Source organism: Idiotropiscis lumnitzeri, chromosome 5 (assembly GCF_059441095.1).
Source record: "Idiotropiscis lumnitzeri isolate Australia: NSW breed Sydney's pygmy pipehorse chromosome 5, RoL_Ilum_1.0, whole genome shotgun sequence".
NCBI lineage: Eukaryota > Metazoa > Chordata > Actinopteri > Syngnathiformes > Syngnathidae > Idiotropiscis > Idiotropiscis lumnitzeri.
In genome coordinates, this window is record NC_142395.1 from 4,404,308 (window position 1) to 4,417,404 (window position 13,097).

Consider the following 13,097-nt stretch of genomic DNA (forward strand, 5'->3'; position numbering starts at 1 on the left):
CCCTTTAATACGTGCGCCCATTGGTCGTGAAAATACGGTACTTGGACACTACCCGTCTTTCTGCTTTAAATGAGTCATCTAACTTCACAGTAACTTCTGATGTGTAAAATACATGAAAACATAGAGAGTTAATCCTTTGATGCTCCTTGAAATGAGATATGATGAGGTGTTCTGACAGCTCGCATGATATGCTGAGATCAAAATGAGTTCTGACAGGTGCAAGAAACGTGTGACTTCTCTAGCATTTTTTTATCTTACAATGTTAGTTGTACTCCATGTTTTTTTTTTTGCTTTAAATAGGATCTATTATTGAAAATTTTAGTAATTTTGATTTCTCGTCTATTGATAGATATATATTGTTGATTAAATTTCTTATACATTCATGCCTCTGAAGTGCTGGCGCACTTATAAATAAAACAACCGAGTAAATCTTTTGTTGGCTGCCTATTTCTGTAAATGTGTCCGAGTAAACCATTCTTCACGTTGAGAATTGTGTCATCACAATTCAGGTAATTTACATTATAACCTTCCCCACAATTAATTTCTCATTACTGACTCCTACTACTCCGCGAACATCAGCCATTTTCAAGTTGCATTGCATTGAGTTTTGTAGGCTGCAGAATTCACTAACAGTGTTATCACATCAGTCAGAACCTGAATGCTCATTGAAGTTGATGACACCCTGGGGGTGAGGGCGGTTGGTATTTGTGTTTGTCTACATGTCCTCTCTATAATGTGCCACATACACGGACAATTGACAAGTTTATGAAATGCTGTGTTTTTACTCCATGAGTGAAAATTATTGCTATTTTTTCACGCACTTAGGGCACCGCTTGTGCAAATTGAACTCGCATGACTCAGTGGTGTGGCGTCAGAGCCCCCATGCCCTTCTCTGCTGGAATGAAACGCTATTAGAAGAATGGGGATACATTTACAAGTCACATGAAATTGTAATAAAATGTTTCACTTCCAACTGTCTTTTGAGTTGATTCATGGCATGTGCCTTTGGGTGCGCTTCTGGAAGGCTAAAAAATGTGTTGATAGGTGTGCTGTAATTCATTTGAGCATGACATATTTAGATACCTGAGGGCTGTTTTCGATTCTGGAAAAAAACATTTGGCTCCACGGCTTGGACTGGAGTGGTTCAACCTTGACAGTCTGACCTGAGCTTGCAAAAATGTAGTATTTGGATCAAACTTTCAATTAAAAACGACATGTGCATCATTTTATGTGGTGTGTTATTATGAACAGCAGACCTTTCACTGCATTACAAATATTCCATTTACATAATGAATCACCAATTCGTATTAAACTTTGCGTAATCAAAGCAGGAGATTTTACTGTAAAAGGAATATCAGGCTCAGTAGCTTCTGCAGCACAAAGGTAAGACTGCGATTGTTAATGGGACTGTTGGCGATGTTCACGTTCACACGAGGACTAGGAGAGCCACGTCATCGACTCAGGAAAGATGGATTGGATCAGGGTCCGCGAGCCATTCTCAATGCAATTTAGCTGTCTCCAGCAACTTGGATGGACTAGGCCGGCCTGAAGTATTGATGGCAGCTCACGGACAAGTCACCGGACGGATGAAGCCTACCTCTGGTTCTAATCATGACTTCAATACACATAATCACATAACTTACTCAAATGAATTTGATAAATATAGTGAGCTATAGTTACAGACATTGAATTCCAACTAAATAAATAAAAAGTCATTAACAAGTTGTGAATTTTTCATCTGCCCTGGGGAAATAATGTATTACATCTCCGACATCCTGGGACTGTCGGGCAATACCTTTAACATTTCTGGCTGCATGTTTTAACAGCTGGTGCACCAGCTGTCCTAAACCTGAGTCACCCGAACGATGTCTGGTGCAGCTGCATTAACTTGGTGACGGTATAATAATAGTGTTACCGTGTATTGGTAGTTGTCATGCTGTGACTGCATATTGTTAAAACTAAACCCTCGACATTGGTATGCCTTTGTGCTGAAACAAACTTTTATTATGGAATTGAATAAATTCTAAACTATATGGACGCTTGTTCACTGAGATTGTTATTTCATCCACTTTATTCTGTACCAGTTTTAGTATCACTCCACTGTGATGTAATGAGGTAATTTTACATCATTCCACAGCCTGAAACACTACAAACATAACTGCAATGGATAAACATGAAACTATCTTGCACTGAGTTATAAAAGTGAGTGCATCTGCTCAGTGATGTACTGGACAGTGTTCCCTCGAAGCTGCGTGCGTGAGCAATTGCATACTGCTCTCACCCTCTGAAGTCACTGAAAATGTGCCTAGCGCATTAAAAAAAAAAAAAAATTGAAAACCTGAGATGTATTTGTATTTTCATATTCTTCTCATATAAAGAAACTGAAAAGATTATTTGTCACATGTGGTTAGCGGAGAAGGAAAAAAAAATGCAAGAAAAAAGAGAGCACACATCCTGTATAATCATTATCACCCATGAAAAATGCTCTCCACCATAGCGGTAATGTTTTCATTAATAATCCTTAATACGTATTTTACAAAATCCACCCCTACCAGCAGATGTGACGCTGTCCAACGTTTGCACTGTCCACTTGTCACCTCACCACTCCTTTGATAACCCTTCCACATGGTCAACTGTGGCTCAATTCACATGAGTTCTAGCAGCCCGAGTAGTCTGTCACCAAAGCACGACAAGCAAATGACCAGAATTTGGCGAGTTCAGTCAAACATATCAGAGGCCCCCGCACCCCCTGTGTGAGTCAAGGATCACACTCTTGAGTGCAAGACCAGTTTCAATTCAACAAAAGAGAACCATCAGTGACATATGGACTTAAGTGTTAGTCATCTACTGCAGACATTCCCGCAAGTCCTGGTGATTAGCTTTGCTGCAGAACACATCAAAAGGTACGGTGGTCCAAGTGTGATAAACAACATTAAACGAGATCATCAATAGTGAGTTAGGAAATTTAGGCCTCTTAGTCCTGCTTTTACTTATAGCAACTATGTACCACTAACCTGTTTTGTCCTTTTCTTCAGACGCATGGAAAGCTAGAAGGAACATTGGTAATGGACCCAAATGTTTGCCCTGGAATTTGAGATGGAGAGGCCCCTGGAGCGGATGAGCAAAGGCCCATTGCTTTTGATCTCTGCGGCAGCGTTGCAAGGTCCCAAATATTAACCATTGAGCAATGACTGTGATTGTAGGGTCTCATAATAGAATTGTCTACAGTATGTCAGTCTAACACACATCTCTACGGGGTTGAATGCGGTCTTTAAACACTTGTTCACTTTGTAAAGGAAAATGCTGCATTCATTTTTAGTTCTACAGAATAATCAACAGAATTTACACCTGTAACTGAACATGTTATTTCTATCAAGCTTACAGACACTAAATAAAGTGGCATTTTCTAAATAAAATGCGTGTGAGTGTTGAAAGCCATCGAGCTACAACACTGTGGTTGCGGACGGGAAAAGAGCCATTGTGGCAGACTGTGGTCAATTAGCATCAAACCAAATTTGTCAAATAGCTTGATAAAAACTTGTCATAGGCACTCTACCGCCCCATGTTAGCAATACAAGTACGGAATAAGGGGTTACATAATTTTTTTGTCTTAGCACAATTTACCACAAATCGGACAGATCATCCAACCTTGCAATCCAAAAAAGGCGGCCCAGCATGAGTGGATTTTAGCAGTCCAAAAAAGGATGGATTGTACCCTCCGAACAGAAACCAGGAATGAGGAATACCAATGCTATTATGGGCTGCATTTGGTGTGGAAAGGGTTTGATGTGAATTTGTGACAATTTGCAAAGCAGTGTCACGAATGCCTGCAGTCGAGGTTCTGAAAGAATTTTGCAAAATAATGCATGTGCATGCTGTACTGAATTAATTTCACTACAACCCTGGATTGATTGCTGTTTGTGTTCATTTTGGAGAAAGTAGGAAATAAGTGACGACTTGAGAAATGCCTACTTTTAAAGAGGAATATGGCCACGCCCCCCTCCGCTCTCTCTATGATTCTACAAGTCTGTAAAGGGGCCGATTACAATCTCTCCATGGGGAAATATTGTGCTTTCATCACTTGTAACATTCAAAAACGGTGATCAATTGGCACCAAAATTCATGTGGACAACCCTACCGATGACCACTTCAACATATCAAAAGGATTAACCTCTCTGTATCAGAAATCAGAATCAGAAATCCCTTTATTGTCATTGTACTCAAGTGTGCAACGAGATTAGAGAGCTCCCCTCTCCAGTGCTATACAACAATAATTCAGATAAATATATAAATTAGATCGATAAGAGAATAGTTAGTGCAAAGGAAAATAATACTGAATAGGATATATAAAAACACATCACGTTGCTGTTCTGCAAGGTAAGGGTGGTCGTGTGTGTGTGTGAGAGTTTAGAATGGAGATGGCTCTCGGAAAGAAACTGTTTCTCAGTCTATTGGTCCTTGATTTGATGCACCTGTAGCGCCTGCCAGAGGGCATCAGGTCGAACAGGTGTGAGTTTGGGTGGGTAATGTCTTTGACGATATTGAGAGCCCTGCTGAGGCACCGGGCGGTGTAGATGTCCGACAGTGAGGGGAGAGGGCAGCCAATAATCCTTTGTGCTGTTTTGACCGTCCTCTGGAGCCTCACTCTGTCCGCCTCAGTGCAGCCGCTATACCAGGTGGAGACACAGTACGTCAGCAGGCTCTCGATGGACGAGTGGTAGAAGGTAGATGATTTATATGAGAAAGAGGAACTGTGGAAGTGAGCAGAGCTCCATAGATGTATGCAGGGAGGAGCACACACTGTTACAGAGACTGAGGAGGGAACAAGTAGATGTGCACACTTATTTTGTTGAGGATTGGCCCCAATGGTTCGACCACAACAAGAGGACGTCCGATTTGGAATGTAACAGCCAAACTAATGTGTTCCAAAGCGGCCACACTCGACTGTGGAGTCGGCCTCCTCGCTGGAACTTTTAGTTCGCTGAACATGACGCTCCCGAAGCGGCCCTGACTAAAAGCACCGAACCAGAAGACAGCCCCGGTGATCTTATCTTCAATTGATGCCCACTCACTCTCATGCCATAGCTGGCGGCTGCAAGTGGTGTCGGACAACACATGCAACTGCTTGGGAGGCAACTCCGCAACATGAAGATGCAGGCTGGATGGACAGTAAGGAGCTAATTTTGGTGTGCTAACGCCTTTTGTTTTAACGGCCTGAAGCTAATTGTTGCTATTAGCCGTACCATTATCCTGCCGTTAGGAGGGGGGGGAATAAAGATCCATTGAGTATTAAGCATTTTAATACTTATGTTATTTTGACGTGATAACCTATGATATAAATGTCAATGTTAAGCTCTTCCAAGTATCCCTTTAAGCTATTTTTAGCTGTTTTAAATGCAATTGTGAGCGACCCTAATGGTGGGGATTTTATCTGATTTTTCTATATTATATCAGTATCATTCATATCAAATGGCACGTTTTGTCTCTATTGTGGCCAATTTAGCTAGCTAAACCCCATTATTATTATTTTCCAATTCCTTCTTTTTGACTTGATTGAATGGCTGTGGGCTAATGTACATTATGCAAACTTTTTGTTTTGAAATCCAAATTCTGAAAACAGCATAAACGTACTGGCGGAGAAGTAAAAGTAAAAGCAACAACAATCAAAAAGTTTAATCAACTTGTCGAGCAGATACAAAAGGCTCGCAATTGAGCATTGTGTGCATGTGCGTGCGTCAGCCTTAACTGATAAGCGGACCGTACAACCAGTTCTGCAGAGCGACCTCAGCACGGGGCGCGCATGTGATAAATGGATGCTAAAACGGAATTACATGCAAGAAACTCACAAGGGCCCATTATCACCGAGCACTCTCTGCCTGACAACAAGGATTAAAGGCATGCTACCCCACCACCACCATCATCATCATCACCCACAATGAGAGCAGCACTCACCGCACAGCCGCAAACGCCACCCAGTGCATACACATCTGCAATTCCAGGCGTTCCCCACTTCCCATTCCCCACATCACCACCTCCTCAAGAGGTAGCCTTCGATGCACATGCTATGTCACCAAGGCAGGTAGGGCGATGACGAGGACCAACAAGGCGGCAGCATCCGCCGCTATAGCTACTGTATGTATCACTAACCTGTTTGTCCTTTTCCCAGCGTCTTTTCCAAGCGGTAGGGTCCCACGTAGTTGGCGCAATGCCCACTGTTGGCCTCCTTGCCCAATGATGACATGTTTAGGAGTGAAATGATACGCGTTGTCCAACAACGTTTCTGAGGACAGAACTGCAATCTTGCTGCGCAGTGGAGTTTCTCTGCGTTTCCGAATGTTCGCCCGCGTGCGTGTATATCCAAGTCCCTTCCTTGCTGTCCTTGTAACTCGTCGTCCTAGGACGGTTTAGGGTTCAGTTTAGGGTTTTAAACCTGAGTATCATGGTGGTCAAGTCCGCGGAGCGGTGCGCTGCAGCGCCGTTGGGTGTGAACTGATGATGGGACAGCATCTACCGCCGTTGTCTCAGTAGCGCCCTTACGCCCGCTGTGAACTTCCGGCTGTTTCTTTCAAAATAAATGCTTGTAACGTCCCTCAGTCACCAGGATGCACCCTGCACATTACAATTTTGGTCTGGTTCTCAAAAAAGCGCTGGACATTGTTGCATGATGCTCTTTTTCCCCCGAGCCACAATGCCAGAGTAACGGGGAGAGACACTTTAAAGGCGACATACTAAGTCACTTTTGAAAATTAATGTTCATCATTTCTATTGTGAAATGAGCTATAGAAATAAATTGGTATTGTATTGTATTCTATATATTGAAAGCAACTCCTTGGGCGGGCAGGCCCCCACCCGCTGGCCCGCCCGTGGGCGTGGTGACGGGTCTGTCTCTCAGCCTGATAGCAGTCATTCAATTTTGGTTATGCCGTTGTGACATGGTGCTCCAAGTTGCTTCGTTTAAAACAGGCGCCAGTTTGTTTTGCAAATCAGGCGCAGAAGGCTCATGCAGTTAGGATGAAATAAGAATTTGTCGACTTCTCTTGAAACTTCCTGTGCTCATCATTACTCATACTTGTTGATGATGATGATGATGATCATCATCATCATCATCATCATTATTATTATTATTATAACACTTGCCTTTTTGCCCGCTCATCAACTCAACTGTGTTTTCATGCTTGCTGCTTCTTTGACCTCTTTTTCCTTTTTTGTTTTTCCTAAGTTCCTTTCTAAGACACTACAAAAAAATAATCTAAGACACAGTATTCAGACCATGTAGCAAATAGGGTCATAGAGCATTGAATGGTACTGGACACATCAGTGCTAAAAGCGTGTGCAGGTTACACTTACCATAGGGCAGTGGCGGGCATTTCACACCTGGGCCTTCAGGAAAGTCCTACATTGTCAGACTTACATAAATCCCCTCATATTACAATCATTTATGTCACCACGGCTTGAGAAATAATATACATACAGAAAGACACTTACACACAACTGAATGAGTGTTGGATGACCAATCTCTTGAAAGGTCCGTCCTGAAAATGGCCTTGCAAGTGTATCTGCAATTAAATCCACACTTTTCCCTCCTTCAGGCATTGTGGTTTAAAAAAGTAAGAATATATTTTAGATTTTCCAACAGTCGCCAGTTACGACTTTCTGGTGTGGTGATTCCGCATAGCACTTCCCTCTCAGCAGCGAGTATCCAATCACAAGACTCGTTCATCACCTTCAACATAAGGCCAGCGAGAAGGCCTTACTGTCAACAACTCGTGATCTGATTGGCTATCACAACTGTCTATCAACTGTAAAGCCCCCTCATTCACACAGAATAGACGTCCGCATGATTGTGTCTTAAGGCCTCAGACAAATAGTGCGTGCTACTGGTATTATGAAATCCTCCTGGAAACACGAGCTAGCTGAATTCTGATTGGATAAAAACTCTCACCTAAAAAAATAAAGCACTTGGATATAATATGAGATCAATGTGAATGATATGATTATGATTTCTTGATTATGTTGGGCCAGCAGAGAAGGCCTTGAAGGCCTTGAGTGCCCACCACTGCCATAGGGTATACCATATGACCATAGGGCGCTCCTAATGGTCCCAAATTTTGATGATGCGCCTTAAAATGTAGAGCGCCTTATGTGTGCACCGAGTTCCAAATCTGTACAATCGGTTGTGTAACTTTCATGAGCGCTCCGCTGGACTGACTGGGAGCATTACACAATGTGATCAGCACCTTCTGTTGGTGAAGGTTTGAGACTAGTGTCAGTTGACAACAGACCAATTACGTGTATGTACGGGCATGAGAAAGCTGGATAAAAGGGCCGCTGTCCACAGTGTCACAGTCTTCTCGTTGATGTTTTGCAAGCAAGAAACATCACAGATTAACCTTCACGCAAGAGACGCTGCCCATAGTACACCACTCCCGACGTCTCTCCACTCCGACATCTGACTGGCGTTTTTATTTTATTTTATGTTGCTTTAGGTGAATTAAAGCCACAACAGTTGCCAAATAAAATGGTTTGCTTCTCTGCTTATTTTGGAGCAATGAGCATTGATTCCACTGTTACCACTTTATCTGTTTGTAATGCATTATCTTTAGTTGTTAAGCAGAAAGGCTTTGCTTTTTTTTTTTTTTTTTTAGTTTCCGTCGACTAAAACCTTTTTGAGTTTTCGTCGACTAAAACTAGACAAGAAAAATATCACGAATAGGAATGACTAAATGTGATGAAAGCTAATGAGCACTTTCGTCCAAAAGACAAAGACTAAATCTAAAATGCCTGCCAAAAACAACACTGGTGATCACATGAGATAACATTTGATGTCAATAAATCCAAACTATTGTGCAGAATGCTTTTATACTTTCAGAGGTTGAAGTGGACAAGAGTAGTAATGGGCATTTGAATTTTGGTGGCAATCTGATGTTAAGCTCACAAAGTTTCCATTTAATTACATCTCAGTTTGTTCTTATGTAGGTACGTGTGTGTGTGGGGGGGGGTGCGTGTGTGTGTGTTTGTGTGTGTCTGAGGAAGAGAGAGAGAGGGGAGTAAAAGTAGGGAATGGGGGAAAGGGTGAGAGAGAGAGAGAGAGCCCACATTTATTTGGCAGTTGTTGACAACATTTAGCTATATGTCTCCTCTACAACAAAAGGCTACACACTTTATGGCAGATGGATCCCGGCTCCTGCTACCACCCCCTCTCTCCCCCATCCCCATCTGCCTCCCTCTTATCTACTCACAAATCCAACCACCTCCCCTTACAAGTGTATCCCTAACAAAGAAAGGCCCACCATAGTACTATGTCAGACCCAGTTGCCAAGAGACAGCTTCTACTAGCCAAACGATTCCCTCCTAATTAAAAGTGACACCAACAACACCAGTGAACATTCACCTCCCCCCAGCCACCCAAAATGTGAGCTGGTTGTGACCCTCGTGCACTGATCAATTTAGAGTTTTCTCATCACTTTAGGACCCTTTGTGTGTGTGTGTTTTCCCTTGGTGGCGGTAATGCTCTCTGACAGTAGCACACGGTAAATGCTGCAGCTGTAAAAATGAGACATTCTAATCGTCTCAAATGTGGAATAATCTGTCATAAACATCTTAGTCCTATTATGGCCCAGACTGGCTGTCTAGGTAAAGTGTCTCTGTTCCCACAACAGCTGAGTTTTTTTAAGAGAACCCGGTTGGGCCATTATGGCAGGAACGTAACAGTGGTTAACTGGCCATAAGACTTGACAAGAGCACTATCATTGTCAAAACCAAAAGGTAAACAAAGCAAGTAAAAAAAACTGTTACATTAGATAATGATAACAAATGAAAAAAATGCGACTTGAATGTATTTTGTAGGTTCGACAGATTTTTTTCAAACACAAGCATGTTTTTTAGGCTGGCACAAAATTCAGTCAAAAGGATTCATTCCTGTCACCAACAACATTCTCTTCAATATGGCCATGGATGGGGTATATCAGGCTTCTTTATTCTGTTTGCTGTAGTCATTAATACTCCCTGGTCCATATTGCAGATGTCTGTTTGTATTTCCCGGCAAATTTTAAGAACCCAAGATCTCTCCGTAACATATATCCATCCATCCATCATCTATATCGCTTCTCCTCACTCGGGTCGCGGGGGGTGCTGGAGCCTATCCCAGCTATCTTCGGGCAGTAGGCGGGGGACACCCTGAATCGGTTGCCAGCCAATCGCAGGGCACACATAGACGAACAACCATCCGCGCTCACACTCATACCTAGGGGCAATTTAGGGTGTCCAATCAGCCTGCCATGCATGTCTTTAGAATGTGGGAGGAAACCGGAGTACCCGGAGGAAACCCACACAAGAACAGGGAGAACATGCAAACTCCACACAGAATGGCCGGAGCTGGGATTGAACACACGACCGATGCTGTTTCTCACTGTGAGGCCATCGTGCTAACCAGTCGGCCACCGTGCCGCCGCCCATAACATCCATCCATCATCTGTACCGCTTCTCCTCACTAGGGTCGCGGGGGGTGCTGGAGCCTATCCCAGCTCGCTTTGGGCAGTAGGCGGGGGACACCCTGAACTGGTTGCCAGCCAATTGCAGGGCACACAGAGACGAACAACCATCCGCACTCACACTCATACCTAGGGGCAATTTACAGTGTTCAATCGGCCTGCCATGCATGTTTTTGGAATGTGGGAGGAAACCGGAGTACCCGGAGGGAACCCACGCAGGCACGGGGAGAACATGCAAACTCCACACAGGATGGCCGGAGCTGGGATTGAACCCACGCCCGATGCTGTCTCTCACTGTGAGGCCATCGTGCTAACCAGTCGGCCACCGTGCCGCCCCCCCATAACATATATATTATTTTAAATTATTAGAAATTAGAATTAGAAATCCCTTTATTGTCATTGTACTCAAGTGTGCAACGAGATTAGAGATTGTTGCTTGTGAAGTTTAACAAAGGTAACAAAACTATCTGGTCAAAGTAAGGAGAAGCAAGTACAGCTAAAGAGTAAAAGTAAATAATTGGCAGAAAAATAAGTATTCTATTTGTGTTTGACACATGTACAGATCTGCTCATGGCCAGATGCAGGCACATGCCAACAGACATTAAATGTTAAATAGGGCTTGAGACACTGCCTTTTCTTTCTGAAGAATACATGCACTCCCTTTATTCATTGTAAATAAATTCCTCAGCTTTTTTTGTATTTTATATAGATAATTCGATATTTCTTGAATTGCAATACCTTTAATATATCAGAATTGATTGTTTTGTTTTTATGCAAATACTTTTTTTTTTATTGAAAAAACAAAGCATAGGATTTGACTCACATAAAGTCACACAAAACAGTTTCTCAACAGCCTTTCCAAGGGCTCAAATAGGAGTAATATAAGAAATATAAAATGCCAACAAAGTGCAAATGAAATGAGTCAAAATAATGGGCTGTCACACCGAGGTAGTTGTGGTTACTGAGAGAAGTCCAGTAATCACCGGTGAGCGCGACTGCTTCCGCCTTCTCTGCTTCCTGCAATTCTTGAATGCGTGTTGCAGTGGTGTATCTCGAGGACAATTTTAAGTGCACGCAATGCAAAGTATTTTAGCCAGACCTTCGTCCTCCACGATGCTAATACGCAGTGGTCACCCACTTAGCTATGGCTTCGACGAGTCTCTTTTTAATTGATCCATCCATCGGTTTCTGTCGCAAATTATCCATGGATGCTTGGGTTTGACAAGGTACGTGAGAATTGGCATCAGCGGTGTGCTTGGCCATCAAATGGTATTTTAAACTGGATGTGCTGCGATGGTTGTTCAGTGCACGATGGCAATTCACACAAATGACTTTGTTATTATCAATGACACCATTAGGTAACTTTAAAAAAAAAAACGTGCCGTTCAGAATTGAATTTGCGTCATTTTTACCACTCGCCATGATGCTTATGCTGCCCATTGATTGAACGAGAGACTCCAGTTCCTTTTACAGATATTTGACAAGGGGGCTGGAGAATTGGCATCAGCGGTGTGCTTGGCCATCAAACGATATTTTAAACTGGACGTGCTGCGATGGTAGTTCAGTGCATGATGGCAATACACACAAATGACACCATTAGGTAACTTTTTTTTTTTTAAAAACTTGCCGTTCAGAATTTAATTTGCGTAATTATTTCCACTCGCCATAATGCTTTTAGTTCTATAAACCTTCCTTCCTACCCATCGAGACGTCCTACCAATGCCTAGTGCGCATGGGCATAATGCCGACAGTGATTTCGTGGGAAGTTTGGAGCTTTTTGTCCTACCTGTCGTTTGTCCGATTAAAAGTGGGGAGTATTTAATATTTTTATTTTCATTGAGTCTTATTTGAATTTTCCATTGCCTCAAAATACACTGACGTGTGTTGAGCACATTACATTACTCACGCGTATGCCACACTCATTTGATATCGCTAGTAAAAGTTGTTTGTAAACATATGCATATAAACTGTCAGGACATCCTACCTGCTTGCGTCTACGTGTATTTCACGAAAATATTTTTTATTATATATAATATTTTTTTTGTTTTAATGTTTCTTATATGCATGTAAATAAGACGATCTGAAAGCACATGGTAGTACTTTGCTGACAAATTAGCCTCTGGTAGGAAGTTACACATGGGTAGGACCTCCGGTAGGACGATTCGTACGGGTAGGACAATTTTGCAGAACACCGGCAAAAACTCCGCACAGTGAGCCCATGCAGGCGTGTCCTAAATTTCGCGTGCTTGATGGTTTTTTTTCAGTCTCGCAAGCGTCAGCGCTACGTCATAGAACTACATTGTTTATTAGGCCAAGATGAGTTTTAATCGCTCGTTAAAAAAATTGACGACGTTAAAAGTGTCATGACCCGACTGTTTCTCGTCCAGCAGAGGGCGTCCCCTCCGCGCGCTCCCCGCCGCGCGTCACCGGACAGACGCGCCCAGCCGCGTAGCTGACGCTCATCACCTGCTAATGGACCTCACTATTTAAGCCGGCGCCGAGGATCGCTCGGCGTCAGATAATTACTCCGAAATGCTCATGTTCACAGCTTATGCTCACGTTTACCCCTTGTTGTTCCTTGTGTTATGTTTCTCGTTCATAGTTTAT

General features: G+C 42.8%; 2 protein-coding genes across 6 annotated transcripts in view; one reads left to right on the forward strand and one right to left on the reverse strand.

Annotated features, from left to right (window-relative positions):
* LOC148336015 (serine/threonine-protein kinase BRSK2-like) overlaps nt 1-6,538 on the reverse strand; it is a 119,144-nt gene extending 112,606 nt beyond the window's left edge. For all 5 annotated transcript variants that reach the window (XM_088295718.1, XM_088295715.1, XM_088295717.1 and 2 more), the window contains exon 1: nt 6,148-6,538. In XM_088295718.1, coding sequence (XP_088151844.1) covers nt 6,148-6,241 — 94 coding nt within the window. In that variant the 5' untranslated portion in view covers nt 6,242-6,538. The remainder of the gene's footprint in view (nt 1-6,147) is intronic.
* Nucleotides 6,539-12,642: 6,104 nt separating this feature from the next.
* LOC148336018 (uncharacterized) overlaps nt 12,643-13,097 on the forward strand; it is a 2,328-nt gene continuing 1,873 nt past the window's right edge. The window contains exon 1 of the mRNA XM_088295719.1: nt 12,643-13,097. This exon is cut by the window's right edge and continues 1,375 nt beyond it. The gene's annotated coding sequence lies outside the window, so the exon portion shown is untranslated.